This window comes from Pyxicephalus adspersus, chromosome 5 (assembly GCF_032062135.1).
Source record: "Pyxicephalus adspersus chromosome 5, UCB_Pads_2.0, whole genome shotgun sequence".
Taxonomy (NCBI): domain Eukaryota; kingdom Metazoa; phylum Chordata; class Amphibia; order Anura; family Pyxicephalidae; genus Pyxicephalus; species Pyxicephalus adspersus.
This window is the reverse complement of record NC_092862.1, coordinates 33,667,703-33,691,266: the sequence shown is the minus strand read 5'-3', so window position 1 is coordinate 33,691,266 and position 23,564 is coordinate 33,667,703. Positions and strand designations below refer to the sequence as shown.

General features: G+C 37.3%; 1 protein-coding gene across 3 annotated transcripts in view; it reads right to left on the bottom strand.

The window, feature by feature from the left end:
• The window catches only part of ARFGEF1 (ARF guanine nucleotide exchange factor 1), a 103,234-nt gene that overhangs the window by 50,718 nt on the left and 28,952 nt on the right, over nucleotides 1-23,564 (bottom strand). For 2 of the 3 annotated variants that reach the window (XR_011920792.1, XM_072411082.1), the window contains exons 2-9: nucleotides 16,302-16,332; nucleotides 11,827-11,983; nucleotides 10,183-10,329; nucleotides 8,659-8,838; nucleotides 6,682-6,952; nucleotides 5,649-5,762; nucleotides 4,724-4,881; nucleotides 2,378-2,511 (exon numbers count right to left, since the gene is read on the bottom strand). Coding sequence is in view for 2 of the 3 variants with exons in the window: in XM_072411082.1 (XP_072267183.1) it covers nucleotides 2,378-2,511; nucleotides 4,724-4,881; nucleotides 5,649-5,762; nucleotides 6,682-6,952; nucleotides 8,659-8,838; nucleotides 10,183-10,329; nucleotides 11,827-11,983; nucleotides 16,302-16,332 (1,192 nt within the window). In the remaining variant the exon portion in view is untranslated. Of the gene's footprint in view, nucleotides 1-2,377; nucleotides 2,512-3,953; nucleotides 4,394-4,723; nucleotides 4,882-5,648; nucleotides 5,763-6,681; nucleotides 6,953-8,658; nucleotides 8,839-10,182; nucleotides 10,330-11,826; nucleotides 11,984-16,301; nucleotides 16,333-23,564 lie in introns of those variants that run through there. The other variant, XM_072411083.1, reaches the window with a different exon arrangement.

Sequence of the window (23,564 nt, the reverse complement as noted above, 5' to 3'; positions counted from 1 at the left end):
TGAAGAGGGTAAGCCACATTTTATAAGCCAATCAGATTTAGATGATCTAGTAGGGGACCTGTCTTTGTCAAAAGAGAAGTCTGAACTGTTCGCCTCCAGATAAAAAAAAGTGGAATTTGCAAGTTTTTTTTTTTTTTTTTTTACAAGCTGGAAAAGGACATTTGCTTCTGTACCGACGTGAGTGGTCTGATGATGGAGTTAGGTTGCGAATACATACCAGAGCAATGGAGATTGCTCATAGACTCAGCAAAGCAAGTTTAAAAGCTGTATTGTTGCATAAAGGTAACAAAAAACCTTTTGTTCCTCTTGCTCATGCCGAGGGAATAAAGGACACATACGAATTCATGGACGTTGTTTTGAAATGGATTAACTATTCAGAACACAAGTGGAAAGGTGGTGGCATTCTTCTTGGGATATACAAAATAAATGTGCTTTCTGTACCTGTGAAACAGTTGTGATGACAGCGACCATTGCAAAGTGAAAGAATGGCCGCCCAGACCTAAACACACTGTTGACCAGTACAGCGTGAAGCATAAATCATTCATTGATCCACAGAAAGTTTACCTTCCGCCACTTCATATTAAACTTGGATTAATGAAAAACATTGTAATGGATCGTGATGGTATGGGTTTTCAGAATCTGAAGGACAAGATTGGAAAAGTTATGGCTAAACTGAAAGCAGGCATTTTTGTTGGTGATGTCACATTCAGAGACAAACTCAACCCACTTAAACTTTCTGGTTGGGATTCAATTGTGCTAGTTGCACAAAACTTTCCGGGCAACCAGCAAGCTGAAAACCATGCTGAACTTGTGAACAACATGCTAACAGCATACCATCAACCTGGCTGTTGAATGTCACTTAAAATTAATTTCTTACATTCCCATCTGGACTTCTTCCCACAAAATTTGGGTGATGTGAGTGATAAACAAGGGGAAAGGTTCCACCAGGACATTTCTGTCATGGAAACAAGTTATCGAGGCCGGTGCAACACCAAAATGATGGGCGACTACTGCTGGTTTCTGCAATGGGAGACAGTGGAGAGCCACAAACGCAAAAGCAAGTGCCTGAAACACTTCTGAAGTGTACATGTGTGTTGAAAAAGGACTCAGGTGAATTATGTGTAATTGTATATGTTGTTGCAACATAAAACTATGTTTTTGTAATGTCATGGAACTATGGAGCAATAGTTATGTATAGAGATTACATAATATCTGCGTAACGAGAGAATGTAGCTAATCGCGTCTATATGCATAATTAACTTGAGAATCTGATGTCCTAGGCAGAATCAGGCTTCAGATTTGGATTCAGCGCACTTGATTTAGTATAGGACACATGGATTAGACCAAGTAGCAGACAATATTTATTTTTTTGTGATGCACTGTAATTGATTGGTCATTGCATTGGGCAGATAAAACATCAATCTTAAATCCAGTTATACATTAATTACAATCAATTTACATACACCTAGCATAAGTAACCTCATCTGTTTATATATTAGTTTCTTGTGTTACCTTGCAGACCAAACTGTTGTAGGGAGAGCAGTCCAAGAATGTATTACCACTGCGTTGGTTAACTGCAGAGTGTAAAGGAGTCTTATGCTCAAAACTGATTGCTGTACTCAATTTTATCCTTGCCCAAAAAGCTAATTTACATTATCTATTAGCGGTCAAAAAATCTACAGTCTTTACCAAGCTATTCTTAGGTTTTGCTGGAATAAGGTTGGGTTTGGTGCCCCTGTCTCCAGCCAACATACATAGGTATGAGTTGAGCCCGTCACATCACGAAAGACTTTGAAAAAAGGAAGATAAAAAACAACTCACCTTGACTGTTTTTATCTCCCATATTACTATGCACATGCAGCAAATTAGTGAGATGTGTGCCAAAAGCAAGAACAGGAAGCTTGGCAGAATTGAACAAGCTGCAAAATATTCTTATTTGAGCATCCTAAGATTGTCATCACCTAGACTAATTGTAAACCCCTTGACTACATTGATAGAAGTATGGATATTCTGCCAATAAATTTAAACACAGTTTAGGGAAAATGGCACAGACGGCATATAGACATATGAAAGACAAAACAATTCTAAAAGTAAAGTAACACTTGGAATAGTAATAATTGGAATTTGTACACATGGAAAATAGACTACAGCAAGTTAATCCACATCACTTCCTCAGTCTGTAAAGTTAGCCTTCCTGTTCTAGACTAACAACTATGTTTCTAATAGTTGACACAGACATCAGACAATAATTAAGATTTGGGACCCTAGGACAGAATGTGCATTACTGGCAGGATCATAGGGCAAAAACAGGCTTAAAAGCAGATTCAAAGTTTATTACAGTTTCTGCACAATTAGTAGGAGAAGAGCGAACACTTACTTTGGGTCTGGAGGCCCATCAGACAGAGGCTTCATAGATAATTTACATAGTGACCTGAAGACTAGGAAGGCATCCTTTTGTAAGATATGTGAGAACTTAGCACCAGGAGTAGGTCCTGAAGTAATTCCAGATTCCTAAAACAAAAATAATCAAATTTTACTTTATTCATACATTACTAAAGCTAGAACTAAAACCAAAGCCAATCATCTTAATGGTTGTTTAAAGATGTTATTATTCATTGATGTGCAAATCTAGATTTTTTATTTCTAAATCTGCAGTCACCTACCTGTAGGCAGTATTATCTTCATTTGAAGATCATAGTATACACAAGTTACATGACCAAATTTAAATTTAAAAAGCTAAAAAAAACAAAACACCTTTTTGTTCTCTGTTGGGGAGATTGGTTATCTCACCACGATAGGAAGTGAAGCAGAAAGAGCTCACAATCGAATGTCCCTACCGAAATCATATGCAGTGTTTCTCAACCTATTTAAGGAAACACTGAAATAACTTTACTATTATGTCATATTATGTCCACAACTCACAGTATAATATTGTGGATGTCAGTAGGAAGAATGCCTTTTACATTGCTGGCCCGTGGGAAGGCTGCCACCCTTAAAGATAGCCAAAAAGATCATTGGGATCTGTTAAAATGATCTGAGAGGAACAAACTCCTCATTGCCCCCAAGCAATTTCTGCAGAAACCCTGGCTGACAAGTATTTATCATTTGTCATTGACAAACACTTTTTGCAATTAAAGCGTACCTAAACTCACAATTTTCACTTCATATAAAAAGGGTAGACAACCCTTTTTTTCAGCGCAACACCTATATATAAAAAAGAAAAAAAAAAAAAAAAAAAAGAAGGTGCAGCACCGCTCCTTAATTCTCGTTCGCCAAGGCAATAGACAATGAATAGTAGCGCAAAGCCTCCCAGAATACATATGTCACGCATCCCGGGAAGCTCTTGGGTGCTAATTCTGCGAATGCCCAACCATCTCGGGCATGTGCAGAAGGAGCCTTTTGGTGAAAAGGGAAAAAAAAGTTTTTCCAACCTACTTCACCCAATCTCATGCCTGGGTTGGGTGACGCAGTTAGAAGAACCAGGAAAAAAAGGAAAAGATGGCGGCGCCCGGAGCACCGGTCCGAACATGGATGCCGGGGGACCCGATGGAAATGACCTCCGGACCGATCGACCGCCCGACGGGATTCAAGGCAAGTGATTTTTTTTTGTTTTGGGGGACTTTTGAGTTAATACCTCTTTAACTCACCAGTACCTTTATGAGAGGAAACCGTTACCTAGAGGAAACCCATGGAAGTGGAAGAGAACATGCAGACAGCAATCTGGCCAACATTCAAACTTGGGACCTTAGTGCTGCAAAGCCAAAGTGCTAGCCACTGAGCCACATTGTTGTTACATATTATATGACTAAGACTACAATAAATAGGGCATAAATATCTGGGCTGTACAAGCATATTCTTGATTTGATTTAGGAAAGAACATAGCTTAGAGGCCATACCTGGAACCTCTGAAAAATAAGCATAATGCATCAAACATTAGAACTAAAGCTACGTACACACGTTCAATAGTTCTCGCCCGATAACGGTGCCCATATCAGACGAGAATCTTTCGTGTGTACAGCGCCTGTCGTCTATCATCTGAACGACCGTCCTGGCGGATCCACGGACGATGGACAACGAACAATCCTAATGCAAGGGAAGGAAGAAAGCGTGCAGCAGGGTTCTCTCCCCCTCCCCATAAAAAGGGCACAAGCCAATCAATTTGTAATGTTTTAAAAGAGAACTATAGGCGAGCATTTTTGACGATGTAAATACATTCCTAAGCATGTAACAAAATGTTTTGTGCACTTAAAATCCTACCCTCCTTTCCTCAACCCCCATCAGGAGAAGGGGGTAGCAAAGGTAAAGTACAGTGGATTAGTCAATTCACCCTGGCACACCTGAAAATCTCTCACATTTAGATAAAATCATTAATGAATATATGAAAAACAGCTTCAACATTAAAAACATTAAAAAAAGGTACACTTATTTAAATCGTTTTTGATGTTGAGGCTTTGCTGTATGCCCCAAAAATGTATTTAAATAGCACATATTACAAACAAAATGGAATGTTGATTCTTATTGAATGAATTGTTTTGTTCATACACTAACTACATATACATACATTAAACACATTTACATTATTTGTTCAAGTTTAAACAAAATTCAATTCTAGCTGAAAAGCAACACTGCACCTGAACCATTTGTAGGTACACAAAACAGAGACAGGTTGATGCTGTGGCAAAAAAAAATAAAAAATTAGGAAAATACAGGAATTCTAACTTACCTGAGTGTCATTGGAGGAGACAGACAATCTGTCATCCGGTAAGGAGGGTGTGTATGCCATAGATATCGGTGTGCCAGGAATGCCATTTGCATGAACAGCATCCCCTTCACTTCCATCCTCTGATGTTCTTGTGGTACATTCACTGACAGGTTCATCAGCTATGCGTTAAGGGGAGGAAAAAAAAAACCCCAAAAGAATGAAACACACAAAAAGTTAAGTACCTTGAGGGTTTAAAATTATCAAGCGGCAGTAAAAGAATAAAAGAGCTAAAAATGAATTCCCTAATGGATATGAAAATCACTCGTCTGTAAATTTTCATGAAATTATTAACAAACCTTAAGTACATACAACTAATTTAATGTACAGAGCTACATACTATTGTGGCGCAATATAAATACTGTTGATTATTATTCATAATGATAAAAATAATAATACTTATAAAATTTTTAACTGAGCTGATAATTGCAATTTATATATTCACCACAACCTTTTACTGTTTTACATTCAAATAGAGCATTTGCATCAATGTCAATGAAGTCTATCAATCCTAGAAAACCCTGACAAAAATTGAATACCACTTTGATAATGCAAAGACATGCATTGAGCTTTTAAATTGGAGCTTAAAAGCAGAAAGCAGCACTGAAAATCTGCTAATGTCCTAACTAGATGTATGTAGTGGTGAATAGCACTGTCACCTATGCCAAGTATAGGACAGATGTAGGAACTTATGTTTCTGGAAGTAGGATTGACAATTTATATGTATACCCCATTAATTCTTCATTTCAGGACTATGGGTAAGTATCAGTTAATGTAACAGCGACAGAAAACATTACCCAGAACTAAATTACCCATGACTGTACATTATTTCTTTAAGAAGACCAATGTTTAAGGTTATTCGCAAAGAAGAAGAAAAAAAAAATCTTACCTCCTACTACAGAGTTGAGCATTTCATGTATTATGCTCTGGACAACATCTTGGGCATTTTCATCACATTCATTACTGCTATCTACACTGATCCCCAAATCAGATTTAGAGTGGTCTGCAAGAAAAAACAATTGTATAAATGTGGAGTTTCTGCTATCCCCTTAACATCATCTCATGTAACAGAGGAACAGACAGCACTGCTGAAGGTCTATGGGTAATCATGAAAACCACTGATGGTAACTACCACTACTATTTTGTTTTAGTTGGGTTTAATTCAGTTGTACCCAGGTATCTTAAAGGTGTCCGAGTAATAATGCATAATCTGATTAAGTATTCTTTGTTTTACAGATTACACCAGAGACATTCCTGTTTATACTACATGTGTGGGCACCCTTTAATCACCAAGAGTAAGCTTATTTTGTAAGGCACTGCGTGAAAATACAACACAATTAACCAACCATCCGTTTTTGGTGCCAATTTGAACAATGGGAAAATACTTATTACTGTAAATACTCTATTATAAAATTTAAAAAATAGGAAAAATATTTTGAATCGAGTATAAACTTGGGGCACAAACTAGGCTGTCACTGCTTACATTTAAAAGATTAATAAAATAAATTAAAATAAATGTCAGTGTTCTCCCCCAGACCCTTTTAGCCAGGCACATCAACCAGCACTTTTCAGTAACCACCCGGCTGTATTTGGGAGGTTATGGAAGAGTTGGGTCACAATACATTGTGCATTATGGCTGGTACAAAAAACCACCGGTAGAAAGGGGCAGTATCCTCATGGAAGTTTTTAAAAAACTTGTCTGACAGCTTAATTCTGTCAAACCAGAGAAAGATGAAATGCCAGAACATGCCACAAGATCTCATCTGTGTATAAACCCAGATTCTTTTGCGTATGGCATGCTGAGGGCAAAAAAATCTCAATTTACACCTGAATATATACGGCATATTAAGTTTGTTTTCTTCTATACAATGTGTATTGTCAGTACACTCATAAAAGGACCACGATAAGCAAAAGCTGCTTACTTTCTACATGTGTGGACTGATCTGCCTCAGGGTTTTCATTGTCAGCCCTTTCAGCCTCATAGCCATTCTCTTGATCTGGCTCTTCTTGAAGCGCATTTTCCACGTAGTTCTGATGTCGGTCTACCTCCCCATCCTGTTCCCTAGTCAGTTGGCCCGTCTGTTCCATATGTCTCATTTGTGGAAGTTCCAACTCATGGTGGCTTATCGGAGAATGCTGTAAATGGTGCTGCTGCTTGTGTCTTTCCTTCTCCATGTGTTTGGCTTCTTGCAACTAAAAGAATTGACAAGTTATTTAGAAAACTAGTATTACAGCAAATTAAACACGTGGTTTAATGAGGACTGTAAAAGGATTACAGATAACTTATGATAGCGACTTTCTCTTAAAAACAAATTTCCTGTCAAATATGTATCTTAAAAATAATACTGAGGCCAACTTCCTATATCAATTGTAATTTAATTAAAAACCATTTACATCATAAATACAAACTTGTTTTTTCGACGCGCCACTGACAATAAGGAATGGATGTTATATTATGACATCTAACTGGAAGATATCTTTATGGTGAATACTTTTGCACACACATGTGCCCTGCAGTACCAGTGATCCTGTAATGTTATATTCAAGGTACTCCAAGTATGCTCACTTCATAAAAACAATAAAATTCCTAGCCTGTCATGCCTGAATGGCTTATGATGCTACCGGCCCATCATAGCCCTTGTAAGTGACTTCTACCCAGCTAAAAAGACAGCCCAAACAGAAAACCAAAGCAGAAGATATTTTGATGGCAAATAGAATGAACTATGAATCATAATGGGAAAATGCATAAAAGCAGTAAAGCCTTCTGGAAGTGTTCTCAGAAGCAAGGAGATAAAAACTGAGAAACCGATGCAAACAGATGTTGGAGGCATCTGATTAAACCTACCCCCTGTCCAGCTACTCCAGATAAACATTAAGACTGCGGCAATACTGTGACCTAAAGCACTGTGTTTAAAGCTAAAATTCAGAAGTCTTGCATAGTTTTACAAGCTTTTCTTCTCTACCTAAATGGTTTTCTTTGAGTTCACTTAACCCTGTAAGCGTTTCACAATACGCATCAGAAGCAAACTGCAAATTATATTAAGCCCACCACATTTTCAGGCTGGAAGATGTCTAGCACCAGCTACCTGTTTTACCCCCCAACCTACAGGTCCCTGGCTCATACTTTCATAACTGGATTTTAGATTTCTCAGAGATGGAGAAACAGATTCTTTTTTTCATGAAGCTATGTTCAGCACCTTGTCACCCAATTCTCTAAGTCATAATCTGCTTATCACATGGCATAGACAAGCATAGAGACCCCCTGATGAGGTCACACAAAAAAGGTGTATTTATTATACCAGAAAGGTAGTAGTTATAATAGTATGTTGTCGAAGGGGGAAAGAAGGCACTAGAGAAGACAACAAATAAAAAAAGATGACAATATAAAATGAATAAACATTGGCTTTAAATGAACATGTCTGAAAATGAGATCAGAACAGCAAGAATATCAACAGAGGTAAGTAGTCATACTCATTCGGACAACTGAGTTAGCCAAATGAAGGAGTTATTAAAACCTCAACACTGCAGGCTAAGTTGAAGATGAAGGTGAGAAACTACTTACCGCTAACTATACTGTGACCATAATTAATGAATATATACATAGACAAAATGGTGTATGAAACGTTTATCATTTCTAAGCAGAAGATAAAGTGTTATTTCTAAATAGAAATAAACAAAAGCTCGTTCAAAAAGAACGTATGTCCAGCACAGGATATATAATCCCCCCTTGGACCCAAACCAAATGAAGTTTAGTTCTGCAGTTCAGGATCGGATAGCAGTAGCTTGCTTTTTTAGGTTGAAAAAAAGTGAAATTAAACTAGCTTGAAAGATAAAAGGACATGACAATGATTAAAAATGATTCTTTGATATTCTATTAAGCGTACTCAAGTAACACATACCGCCTGATTTTCCATACGTGCAAATATCACATTGAGCATCTGTGTCAGGGTAGCCTTGGCTGTGGTCTGATTGACCAGGTTTTTGCTGGCTAGGTAGATATTGTAACATGTTCGAACAGCTTGTAGTACTGTCCCTTCATGAATTTCTATATGTTGCGAAGTAACTGCAGTAAGCAGAGCCTGAAAGAAAACAAAAAATCAGATAAGCCAAGATAAAAAAAACAAACCTGATATCAGATGCATGACATTTGCAAAACAGTTTACAAAAATATATCTACATCAGAATTAGTGAGTTTTTACTGACAAACTAGACAACTAGTCAACTAGCCGATGAAGCAGTGATGAAGTGCAGACCTGTGTGGACTGGAGGAAGTGAGTTCGCTATTAAGTCTAAGGCTACGTACACACGTCAGATGATTGGCGCCTGATAATAGCCTCAGGACTGAAATCGGACGAGAATCTGGTGTGTGAACAGCGCTCATCCTTAGTCATTTATGGACCCGTCTTGGTGGATGCACAAGGAAGAATCGTAATGAAAGTGAGGGGAAGAGAGCACAGCTGGGGTGCCAATCCGTCCTCCCGCCCTCTTCATAGAGCAGAACGGCGCTGTATGTACAGTCTTTTGTCATTGGAAAGGATTGTGAAAGATCCTTTTCAACAACAATTATTGCACGTGTGTATGCAACCTAAGTCTGCTATCATAATATGGACCTGCTCCTGCTTTAAATATAACTTTTTAAATATATTTTTTGTTTTTATTTTATGTGTTTATTTGTTTAAGTTATTTAAACCTGCCACAGTAATACTTTATTAAACCTTAATCTATACTAAATCCATACTATGAAGTACAAAACCAGCTCCGGCTTCCACACCATACTGCTTGACCTTGAAAGTAATGATCAGGATTTATAAACAATATTTGGAGGGCAGGAAAACCAGACTTCATAGACGACTCATTTTGTCCAGAACACCTAGATATATTTAGATAGGCGTAATGCTTTTTTCCCCATCTCTTTTCTGGACTTTAGATGGGTCCCCTAATCATTCTGGGCATGCCTGAATAAGTCAATTTAGCCTGCACCTGGAGTGATGCCAACTCTGATGAACCAGACAGAAAACAGTGATTGCTTTTATATTATTAGTATAGCTATGTATAATTATTTAATGGAAGGTTACACTTACACAACAATGTAATGTTGCAATTGAAAGCACAAGCAGATTAATATTTGTTTTTCTTACTCTCTGTGGTTTCTTGTTAACAATAAATGAAGTGTCATCAAAAAACTTCCAAGCCTATAAACAGAAGAGATGGTGTGCAGTGCAAGATGCAGTTCTGAAGGGAGAGTCCTACAACCAAAGTTTTTGAACTATTGATTAACGCTCTAATTTTAAGGCTTTGGTGTTCTGCAGAGAGAGGGAAATAGGTCGAAGCTTTCAAGCAGAAGCAGGTTATTACATTTCGAAGCTGCAATTCTCATAACACATTGAGTTTCTCACAACATTAGCTTCACAGATTTAAGCTACCTTTATGATTTGTAATTGGACATCCTCATCAGTCTGGGGTCCTTGGAAGCAGCCACATATAGTTTCAATAATTCTGTCAATTAGTTTTTTTCCTGGTGTTGTGCTATCTGGTGCATTTCCTGTCAAGTGCCCATAAGCGATAAGTTTCTAGAAGAGGGAAAGAAGAAAAAAAAATGTTATTCCTATATAATCTAAACCAAACTAAAAACTAAATTATTATAAAAAGGTGGTTATTGCTATTTAGCTCTCAAAGGAAAACAAATGCAAACACATTTGGAGCACAGTGTATTGCTGTGAAGCAAATCTGAACTCATACATTGTAAATGGAGGGTAGGCATATTTGTAGGCTCTATTTCATATGAAGTGACACTGCCCAGCCATTGTGCTTTATTCATCTGCTCTTTTGTGAGTCTGATTGACTTGTCGACATGTCGCTCTTGACTAATTCAGCAGGGTTGCCGACTGCTCAACCTGATTTAAAGAGAAGGACTGGAGGATGAATTATGCCTGAATGGCAAAGCAGATTTGCTTTACACCTCCTCAAGCTGAGCCAATAAGTGCTCTCACATAGGAAATCCATATCACAGGGGCTTGCAGTTCTCATAGGCCTTTCTTTTCACTCCCAGTGGATTAGAACACTGGCGTAGTGCAAAAGAAAGATAAGTGAATGCTGCAGTGCAGAGGCAGCGTGTATGGGGTGGTATGTATAAAAGTGACTGTGTTCATATTTACTTCCTAAAAGATTCCTGGGAAATACAGCTAACAAATGTTACAAGGAGACTCTCCAGTTAAGTACAGGAGTGTGTTAAGGTGGGTAGTATTTCCCAGGATGAATTTGACAGAAAGCAGTGGTAAGGTGTGTGTGGGTGGGGTGTGTGTGTGTGTGTGTGTGTGTGTGTGTGTTCTAAAAGTATAAGAGGGCCTTGCATTTTACAGCAACATTCACATTAAGATAAAATGGTATTTACAGACTCACAAATATGATATTACTTCTGTTCCCTAAAGTGTTAATAACTTATGAAGACGGGCAAGCTTGCAGTGAAAAAACTATTATGCTGGTAATATTTGACAATTTGATCCAAGAGCTTTCAACCACAGATCTCTAAATTGAACATCTAAATTTCAAACATTTTTCAGTCGTGAACAACCAATGAAAAACTAGGACAGTGGTTAAAGGTCCATGATTTCAAGTGTCACAGCAATGGTTTAATAATACTACATTGTTATCATTTATATGCCCAAATTAAACCACAGATACAAGATAATCATGACAAAGTTGATACAAAAATTCCCAAATTAATACTGTGATATAAGAGATTACATTTCAGATGATACAAGATGGAATCAATATTGATGTAAATGTATTGGTGGGAAGATGTCCTGGTAAAACAATGCATTATATCATTATTTAAAAAGATGCAACAAAAGGCATGACAATAATTCAGCATGAACACTGCTACTAAATACATTGTATTTATAAATAAAATGTCCACACACAAGATTTATCATCTTCAGTGCATTAAACTCCATTCAAATCATTTTTACGATTATTTGTTGCAACAAACTGAAAATTAAAGGATAATGTTGGATATATTTCTTTAACAGAATACAAAGGTAGCTAAATAGAAAATCTGAAATACAAACCTGCAGACAGTCCAGAGATGTGCTCACTATTCGGGGGCATTTAGACTGGCATGCAAGCTCGAAAGGTAGAAAGTACTTGTCGGCTTCAATAAAGGACGCTTTTGATTTGACGGGTGGAAGGGTGCTAGAACCGGACTTTGCATCTCCTTGGGGAGGGCTGAGAAAAAAACAGAAAACAATGGCCAATTAAAATGAAGTCTACATAATCCCGTTGTATGCCACCACACTCCGCAAATAATATTAATGTAAAATCTATACATATTAATGTATACAACCAGTTTAGACTCAAACCATCTGCTAATAAAATTACTGTTAACTCACACATACAAATGATAAAAGAGTTATTAGAAACTACAACAGTACTAAAAGTGGGTCATCTTTACCACAGTACATAAATGACATGGAGGAAATGATGAGCTCTGGGTATTATATGCACAGAAATGTACAATGCTTTTCTACTTTTAGGATAACAGTAATTCCAAGAAGCAGAGCTGTGTACATAAAAAAAAGTTTCATATTAGCCAGACTGGTTACACAAAATGGTTTCAGAAGATTCATTTGTGAAGGTGGACCTGAAAATACACTGGACATTTTAAAGTAGATGTAGATGTTTAAAGTAGATTTATAAAATCACTAGGTGCATTTGGTTTGTTTAAAGATATATAATGGCAATTTATATTTTGTTATGGATAGAGATTGGGGAGATTCACCCTCTCTATTTGTCTGGGTGACCACTCTAACTCATATAGGTATGGGAAATTCAACATTTCATGCAGTCATCAGAGCAACAAGTAAGGGAAAGCCCTCTAATATTGACACCAGTTCTGGGGACAGATCTCAGAGATGACAATTCTGTTCACTCTGGATAGACTTCCTCTTATTTCCTGTTATATCTTTAAAACAAGAAGTGAAGGTTCCTACACATGACATCACAGAAACATGGTTCTCCTAATAGGAAGGCCTAACAAGGACCTTTAATGCACAAGCAGGTATTTAATGAGGGATCAGGGTCATGTGGGCTCTTATAGCAGCTCAATTGATTCTATTCCCTGCTCTGAGAACACTTGTTTAGTATTACATTACAGGTCTGGGATGCTCCCAGGTCACTGCTTGGAGATAGGGAGAGCTCAGATGGGTTGGAATAATAATTAATTCTACTGTGATATATAAGGAACATATATCCCACAGTGCCTTCTGCTAAAAGTCAGTAAAGGATTGTTTTGGAACTTAATTACTGTTTGTTAAGAGTATGTAAATGTATCAATGCTCACTTTGGGTTCAATGCTATAAAATCACTTAATTGCTTTTAAACTGTTGGAGGAAGCCTGGGCTTCAGGAGGAATCCCATACAAACCCAGGTAGGACAAACAGACTATACATAGGTATCTGTAAGTTTTCCTACTAGGTCTCCAGCAAAGCAATCGCTAAGTCATTACACAGCAATTCAATTCAAGTCAATTAATATAGGCTTGTGAAAACAAAAGGTCTAAACATAATGGAATCATACACAAGTACACCTATAATGTATGAAATTTCACAGCAATCCATGTGCTTACTCATAGGGCCTTTGGGGTGATAACTGGGTAGCTCAATAACTAATAAAAATCTGGTTTTGCTTGGTACTGGACAGTTTTTGAACATTTAGAGCATTTATCAGTCAGGAAAAGACTGAGGTCTGAGTCGGCGTTGGAAGGGGGCAGCAGCTTGTGATTTGAATCTATATGTTGTCAGCTTCACTAAACCAAACATTTCTTCTATTAGCTCCTTTTTTGTTGGTAAAATAAACCATTGGAAGTGTAATCTTCAATCTGTACAACAATGCTGGTAGTCCCAACAGATATCTAGTAAATTTGTAAATTCCTGTGCTTGCCACAGGGCTATCTTATTACCCATGCCCAATCCAACTATGTGCACAACATTAATCCACCCTCTATTTACAAAAATAAGGGAGGTGGTGTTCTGTAGCCCAAGCAGCCTTCTCGTTATAGGTTGACAAATGCAGCACAGTAAGTTAGGGTTGAAAGCATGACAAAAAAAATTACTGTAGACACTTAAAGGACCAGTAAGCTGCAGTATGCAGTTAGGTCCATAAATATTTGGACAAAGACCATTTTTTTCTAATTTTGGTTCTGTACATTACCATAATTAGTTTTAAATGAAGCAACTCAGATGCAGTTGAACTGCAGACTTTTAGCTTTACTTTAGTGGGTTGAACAAAAAGATTGCATAAAAATGTGAGGAACTTAAACCTTTTTTTTTTACACAATCACTTTATTTCAGGGGCTCAAAAGTAATTGGACAACTGACTCAAAGGCTATTTCATGGGCTGGAGTGGGCAATTCCCTCGTTATGTGGAAGATTTTGCTCTGAACAGACAACATGCAGTCATGGTGAAGAGAAACCCCTTCACAACAACCAACCAAGTGAACACACTCCAGGAAGTAGGCATATCGATATCCAAGTCTACCCTGAAGAGAAGACTGCATGAAAGTAAATACAGAAGCAAGGTGCAAGCCACTCATAAGCCTCAAGAATAGAAAAATTAGATTGGACTTGGCTCAAAAACATCTAAAAAAGCCAGCACAGTTCTGGAGAAACAAAGGGTTTTCAACCATGTATTAGAAATGAACATTTTATTTTCAGCTTTTTAATTGGTCAAATTACTTTTGAGTCCCTGAAATGAAGTGATTGTTTTTTTTTTTGCATTATGTTTGTTCTACCCACTGAATTAAAGCGGAGTTGTTTCATTTAAAATTAATTGTGGTAATGTACAGAACGAAAATTAGAAAAAAAAGTTATTTCTGTCCAAATATTTATGGACCTAACTGAATCTCATTTTTGTTCAGATACATTTTAAGTGCACAACAAAATTGATCTTGATAATATTTTTTTCACAAACATAGTCCTGTTTTACATCATCTGTCAATACATACAATCGGACAATATATCCTGAGCATGCCACATGTCTATTTTATTGTACAGATAGAAGATGGAAAGGACAACAGCTGGAAGACAACTTTGTGCAGTGATCAATTAACACTGGCAAATGATAGTCATACAAGTCAATCACTAGCTGCATTATGTCATTTACTGCTGCACAAATGTGTGTCAGATCTGATATCCATCCTCCAGGTCAGAAACAAGAGCATGTTAATTTATTGTTGTGTGACATTGTGATATCAATGGCCCAGGAGAGTTTGGATGTTTGAAAGGAAATGCAGAAACTGTCACGTCTGTATCTAATCCTGACCTCACTACCTGGTGACAAGAAGGTGTATAGTTGTTTTGTCACTACGCTGGTTGTAGAATTTGTTTAGATCCCGGATTCACTCAGCTGTGACGCCAAGAGCAAATGACAGCCCCAGAGCTAATTATAATTTGCAACTTGTATACAGTTCAATGTATACATACATTCCCAGTGGTTTGTTGAGGTAAATATGAAATGCTGCATATGAATAATAGTCTTTTATCCCTCATGTAGGAGGGGCACCAGTTTCTCATAACCACTGGGATGTATCAAGCAGGTTTACTATTGTTTCAGATAAATAATTCAGCTGAATGAGTCATTGCATGAGTTACTAATCTATTACCAAATGGATCATGGCACTAAGTAGAAACATTCACAGCTTAATTCACAGTGATGGCAACATTGGAGGAAGTGACTTTTTATGGTAAAACTATTTTTTAATCCTTTAGTTTTAGCTATATTTGTTAAAGCACAGAGTTCTGCAACAACAGCTACATTTTTGTTTAGTTTTGGATAGAAAAGGATAGGGGGAATCTTTGTGCTGTGTTTATAATGTTTGAAATAAGTACATTTTTCTTCATATGTCATCCCCATGACACCAGAACAAGTCACGGGAGAACAGTATATCACTGGGATAGAAAGGCACAGTTATCCATAAAAAGTGGAGTCCTAATTAATAATGCAAATCACAGTAATAATGTGAACCAATGGATTTTCCATGTATAGATTAAAACAATTGTATAATTCTAAATACAAAAGGGCAACTGTATTTTGTTTAGATTGTCAGTGTTTTAAAGAGTGGTTATGTCTCTCACAACAAATTTCAGAATGTGAAAGTAGGCAAGGAGCGGTAGGTTTAGTTCTGCATGAAGACATTGGTCACACAGTGAGTCCCTTGATTTTCAGGACTGTGGCAACTCACAGAATGGCTTTCTGAGTAAAAGCGGTTGGGTGTCCAAGAATGTATTATATTTGTCTATGCAAAAACAATGCATGCAAAAATTAAATCATAATCTGCAGCAGTAAAAGTCTAAGGGCACACATGAAATCCTCGGCATTCCTGGTGATAAGTAGGTGTTGATGCAAAACCCCCAACTGTCCCTGAAATGAAAGAACTGTCCCAATTTTGGAACATCCAGTTTTCCCTAACTTTAGTATTTGTATAGACTGCTAATAGAAATTCTAAAATGTAAGACTTTCTGAAATGTAGATTTGACATGCTACATACCTTTGTTTATCAGCTTCAGATTTGATCTCCTCTGTAAACAAAAATAAGAAAGAAAAATAATCAAAAACATTTCAAAAATCAGTCTGCAATAGTTTGAAGGTATATGGTTAGAATATTTGCTATAACAATCTATGGCTGTAAAAAAATATGATTAATAAAAGTTAAAAATCAACAATAAAGATTTATAGTCAAAAGGTCATTCCCTAAACACACCCAAAGCTAATTTAGTTTCAGAGGACTGGGCAAATCCTTCTTATAGATTTCACAATAGTCAGTATAAAAATGGATAGGGTACTATGCAAGCAGAAATGTAAGTGCCATGTCCAAAACATACATATTACATAAACATACAGAGAAAAATTGTCCTGTCAATGGGACGTTTCTGAACTGTATTTCTTTTTAATATTATATTTAAATCTGCAAATAATATGCACCAGTACATCAAATAGCAAAGTTGGCACAGTGGATTATTACAAAGAGGATCCTCCTAGACACAAACACATGATATTTGTGCTTTTTCTCAGTATATTCACGAGGGAGCAGCATTTCCAATGACAGTCGGCATAGTTTGACTTATTAGAATATTGGTAAGCCTCAGGAGCTGCACACTGCGTTCTGCTGGGTTCTCAATCTCCCAAGAGAGGTGGTAGCAGTTCATCTGTATTACAAAGACACGTAAGAAGTGTAGAAAATTGGGTTAGGGACAGGAACACAGAAACAAGCTGAATTTTGTATTTCACAGGCCTGGGATTTGGGTTTAAAAAAATGCCAAATGTACACATACAGGGGGCTGCTATTGTATGCAATTAATTTCCCGTTATGAGTATAGACGATCTCATGTATGGTATAGGTCTGCATGGTGTTACGGAAATGGCAGGAAATCACTTGGCTTTTCCTGCACAGACCAAATTGAACCCTTATTTGCCTTATTAAAAAAGGAATATTATCCCACACAGTGCTCAACCCAGAAGTTTTATTTAAGCTGGGTGGGCTGAAATTGTAGGCGAGTGGTAGTCCCTGTATTGTGACCCAACTTATCAGTTACCACCCAAAAACAGCCAGGTGGTTGCTGAAAAGTGCTAGGTGGTGCACCCAGCTAAAAGGGCTGGGGAGAACACTGCCACAAAAAGCCTAATGATTTGAGAGGATTAATGAACTATGTTTGATGGAAGACCTCAAGGAAGCTGCCAGGCAAAGATGGTTCTGCTGGACTATGTTTCATGAATCTCCGGAATATCTGACTGCTTTTTAAACTGACCCAAGTCCTAAGGTGATATAATTCTCAGCTCCAGGGATAAGAGAAATGGGGATCCCAGTTTTTTCTTAGCCCTATTACCTTACCCTTTTTTATCCAAGATACCATACTTCGAATCCCATACATACCCTAACTCTTACCCTGTTTTTTGATGTATAGAAAAAAAAAAAAAAAAAAAAAAAAAAAGAGAGTCCACTGGGACATGTTAACAATAAGCGTTTTTATTAGTCTGTCATATAGACTTCAGTAACTGTTGAAATGTTTGTTGAACTCAATTCAATGTAATCACTACTGATTATGTGTTAGATATGTTTATTTGTTGTGATTTTATATGTCCTGTTTGTACTCACCGCAGTGTTGTACTCGCCTAATAAAATTAAAAAAAAAAAACAAGGAATATTACGGTAGCATGATAGCTTCTGGGATTTCCAATTATGCAAGAAGAAATTTGTATCTGCTTACAATGTCTGTCACAAAGTGTCCCCAACATGACCAGAATATACCCAGCAATTCTTGTCCATGAAAAGCTGGTAAAAAACTGTCATTCTAAAATCTATACCCATGAAAACTGATGGCATATCCTTCTTTGCTGGTATTTGTTATCTGAAAACATAGAAAGATGTGTGTTCAACATAGCAAAACTTGTGTTCAACTTTCAACCCATTTCCAGAGATTTATAGATCACACAAACCCAAAATGTCTGCAGCCGGAGTTTAATTGGTTCCTAAATCAACTCTAAATATATCCTAAAATCCTTATTATTCATTATTATGCACATAGCGCTGTGCCAGGGATAGAGGAATTATGTTTCATTTTCTCACAAGGACGAGGGAGGTTACATATCCAATGTGGGATATAATTAGGAAAGTGAAATTTGATTAATAAAAAGTACACCCAAAGGAAATGGCGAAATGCAAGCCACAGGAGAATGTTGTAACCAAGTAATCATACACTGAATTGGCTTAAAGTGACTGTCTCAATGTATTAAAACTAAAACAAAGCATTACTGTCCTGTTCCTGACTCTAATATTTTCTTCGCTACACTTTGCTTCACTACACTTCCTAAAAACTCTAGCATCAGACACTTCTAAGAGTGTTGTATGCCTAGCATTTTCCTGAAGTTGGAGATTCTTCAGCCATGGTAGGAAGTAAAGATTTGCAGCGCAGGTAAAAGGACAGTCGCTCTTTCATTTGCAGGAAATACTGTCACGGATATGAATTTAAACTATCTGATATATATCTAAACTCCCTTAGCCCTTCTCATACAAGAGGTGCGAGAACTGGTATTGTGCCAAGAAGACAGAGAAGACTGAAGATGATTTTTTTTTTTTTTTTTTTTTTGCAACACCCTTTTTTTATTTAAAGAAAAAGAAAAAGTGCAGCACCACCCCTTATAATGCCTTGATCGCCGCGGCGGTGCTGCACAGAGCCCTCCAGGAAACCTACATCACGCATGCCAGGAAGCTCCGGCTGCTCAATTTTTTCCTTCTAGGGGAAAGAGATGCCGATCTCACACATGCGTATGAGATTGGCTCCCTTTTTTATTCCCCCTTCACATCGGCCAAGTCGTCCGATCTTGCACTACAGCAGAAAAGCTGAGTCGAAATCAGGTGAGGAAGACGGGAGACTGAAGAAGAAGACGGAAGAGGAGATTGAAGATGGAGGCGCTGGGATGAAGAGGAATTCCAGGACGACGGGGGATTGGTTAGCAGGAAGGACCAGCGCCATTGAGGGATCTGCAGGATTAAAAGTAAGTGTCATTATTTTGTATTCAGTTTAGTTCCTCTTTAAAGTTCTAAGAGTAGAGGGCGGGAGAGAGGGAGATGTATACACACACTTCTGAAATGTTCGACTTGCAGGGGGGCCTTTTCTTCTTGGATGTTTTTCCAGTTGCAAGTTGTCTTCATTGATTCAGAGTGCAGCACGGTTATCATGACATAAGCACTACTCGCTGCATCATAACACTATGAGAAAATGGCTCCATGATGGACACCCTGCACTCGTATTTTGCACTCAGTCTTCCAAGGTGAATGACACTGATGGAGAACATCTACTGGAGGAATTCAGTTATCCAGCCATGCTGGAGAACGGTATAAAAATGCTCAGAGTTTGGATTCAGCTTGTTATGGCTTTGGCTATACACATACTTTAAATAGACCGACTCATTATTTATGTAGTGTAATCAATGTTTTTTTTTTGTTTGTTTTTTACTACGACATGAAAATACTTCTCAATATTAGTATGTTTGTATATTTTACAGAAAACTGTGAAGTGACATTTTGAGCAAATGACAAAACTAAAGGCGACATCTGTCTGTAATCTAGTCTTACACTGCCCTTTATACCCCCCGGGGTTTGTGTGCCTTGCACAGATGCTGCACGGAGGAGTGAAGTGGCAGTGCTACGTGATAGGAGACGTACACTTTTCATGCAAACTCTCAGCCCTATCAGAAAATGAAGTTTTATTGTATTTAAAGGAACGTGAATCTGACAAGGCTGGACTTTCAAAAATGCTAGCGGACTGGCTATTTGTGGCCTACATGCAAAGAGTAGAAAAGACTGACATTATGTTGGTTGTAACTCTACATTTACAAAGTACACAACCCAATGTTCCTTTACCAGCTCTGCCAACCTAATGCCCATCAATTCATAAGATATGAGGTCGGCAATGAAAACTCACTAACACAATCCAGATACTTGCTGTTCACAACCTATTTCATTGTGTACAGGGACCCCGTTAAGTAGAAATCCTTTTAGAAACACATACTTTTAAAACCTCTCTTGGTGACAGCTTTCTTTCTAAGTTATTTGGAAGGAAACAGATACATTTGTAACACTGGATATTTAGTCAAAGTTATTAAAATAAATCTTCCATTTCAAACAAACTGCAAGAAACTAAAGTTTTGTATAACGTATTTGTTGTCAATATGGCAACAGTTTGTACATGGGATATTTCAAAATTCTCGACCCTTTGCTCTTGTAATGAGCTCACTGCTAACTCCTATGTCTGTGGAGCACCTGACATCCAGGTACATGCAATCCAAACCATTTTCAGCACTACGATTTTCACCTTTGGCCAGATAGTCCCTAAGGGCAAGTCTATTATAATATAGCAGTGAAATAATACCAGAAGTAGCACATGGTATTTAAAATCCCACACACTTTCATGCAGCACAATATCTACAGAGGAGAAACAGATAAGAATTAACATACATGAAGTTTAGCTTATAAAGGTGCATATACTTCATTCACTGCCAAAGGTGTGGTACCAATTAACAAACCGGGATAGATACCATATATACTTGAGTATAAACCAAGACTTTTTGACCTAAGAATGCCATTACAAAAAGAATATCTGCTAATACTCCTGTCACACCACTAGATGTCAATTTGTTTAACAAATTCTTGAGGTAGGTGACTTCATTAGAGTTTGTTGCATACAGAACAATCTACTGGTGACCAACAATAATGGAGAAAAGATAATTTAACAGCAAGTGACCCGTCATACAAATCAAACATAAAAAATACTTTAACCTATGAAAAAAGAAAAGAAAGACTGAGCCCATGAAATTTTATTTTTTACCCTCTTTTAAATACCCGACCATTAAGCCCGACCTTGGTACGGGCTTCAAAAAGTTACAATTATCGATAAACCCAAACTTTTCTCACTGTATAAAATACAGTGAGAAAAGTTCGGGTTTATCGTTCACTTACCTGGTCCCGCTGCGATCATCCATATTCGTGTTCCAGCGTCGTCCTCCAGCGTCGGGTGTCCTCTCCGGGAAGAAGCCGGCCGGCTTAGAAGAAGAAGCCGCCCAGCTTCTTCTTTTAAGCCGGCCGGCTTCTTCTCCCTCCGTGCGTCATGACGTCGGCGCGTGTGCGGGAAATTTAAACTGAAACTTATTCAAACACATTTTGTATTGGATTGAATACAAACTCCTGTATCCAATCCAATACAAAATAATTAAAAATAAATACAAAGTATGTAATTGGTAAATTCAAACTCTCATTTTGTATTGGATTGGATACAGGAGTTTGTATTCAATCCAATACAAAATAAGAGTTTTAATTTTGTTCTCATTTTGTATTGGATTGAATACAAAGTCCTGTATCCAATCCGATACCAAATAATAGAAAATATATTTAAGTGGTTTTGTCTATAGGTATGTGACGGACACTAGGGAGGTGTTTTAGAAAAATATATTACTATACAGTATACCGAATTATCGCATTTTCAGTATTTTTCTTGTTTAAGCTGATTTTTTGTGTCTTTTATTTAATTTTATTTTTTATATATTTTATTTAAGTCTTTTTTTTTTTTTTTTTTTTTTACATGATTGTGTGTTTCAAACATTTTTTTTATTCATGATGTCTAGTAGAACCTTTGTTCGGACATATTTCTGTAAGTTACAGGTCTACAATTTAAAAAAAAAAATTCATGAAAAACAGTGTAACGCTTTTGGAACAGAAATCTAGACCTCAGTGTAACGCCCAGGTGGTTAAATAAACGTTTTAAAAAATAAACACACCATAGATTTGTTTACTAAATAACTGTATTGACATTTCTGTAGGTTGCCACTTGTTAGCAGTGACAGATGTACTTTGTGACCTAGGTTTTTTTGTGCCTTGGTTTTTATTTAGATTGCTTTATATTCAAGCATAAAGAAAATATTCTTAAAATCTAAACATCCTTTACATTCCCCTATAGACTCTGTTCAGAATAATTCATTATGTAACCCAGGACAAGTCACAATTTTCTGAATTAGTTTTGAGCTAATGATGATTGTGAAGGAGCAGGAAGAAACAAACAAACAAAAACAAAAACAAAAACCACAATTTTTGAAAGATAAACAAGATTCTTACACCAATTTTCTGTTACAGTCAATGCTCATAAAAACCACCCCACACATTACTTGTGACAGATCTACAGACTGTATCATCTGTACTTGTGACAGATCTACACAATGAGGCAGCTTCTGTTCAGAGGATATGAAATACAAGCAAAGAATACAGAGGTGACAAACACTACAGAGCAGAATAGTCCCTGAATAGACACTGGAGGCACAGCTCACTTCAGAAGATGGATGGAACAAATGCAATTATAGAAGCCAGAAATGACGTCTTAAAGTGCACCTACACTCATTTTTACTCGACCAAAATTTAAGCCTTAGGCTACCTACACACGTTAGACTTTTGCTGTTGGAAAGGATCTTTCACAATTCTTTCCAACGACCGGGCTGAAAGGTGCATGAAGGAGCACTGTACATACATACATACATACATACATACATACATACATACAAGAGCAGTAATGATCTACTCTATGGAGAGGGGAGGGGGAAAACGATGGAGCGGCTCCCCTCTGCGCTCTCTCCCCTCTGCGCTCTCTCCCCTTCACCTGCGCAGTGCGAGATCGGGTTTGAGGGACCTGCGGGATTAAAGGCAAGTGTAATTTTTTTTTTGTTTTTAGTTTAGTTCCGCTTTAATAGTAGCGATTCACAAAAGATTACGTTTACCAGAGCTAAATATTTTTCTCAAAAAAAATAACGATATACACAACAATCCTGCAATCCATTTCAACTTTATCATTGTCTATTTGGTGTCTATTCACTGTCCAACAAAATGACTTTGGGCTATTGACCAAGCTGTACCAAGGAAGGTTTTGCATCACAAGACTAAAATGAAAAGGAAGGACCCGTGGTGGAAATGGAGAATCCACAAAACCCTTGGTAAAAGGGTTAAAAAAAGGGTAAAAAAAAAAAAAAAAAAAAATATATATATATATATGTAAGTTTATAAGGGTGTGTGTTGTCACCTGTAAAGTTAGTGGGAGTATTCAATCTCAAGATGCCCAGTATAGCAGTAAAACCAGGCAAGAGTTCTAAATCTGTCCTGCTGTGGACATACACCAATATAACTAGTATGAATAAAAACATGTTTAAGTGTAAAACATGTTTAGATTTCTTCCTATATTCTCAGGGAGGGCACAACAGGAGTTTACAAATCACA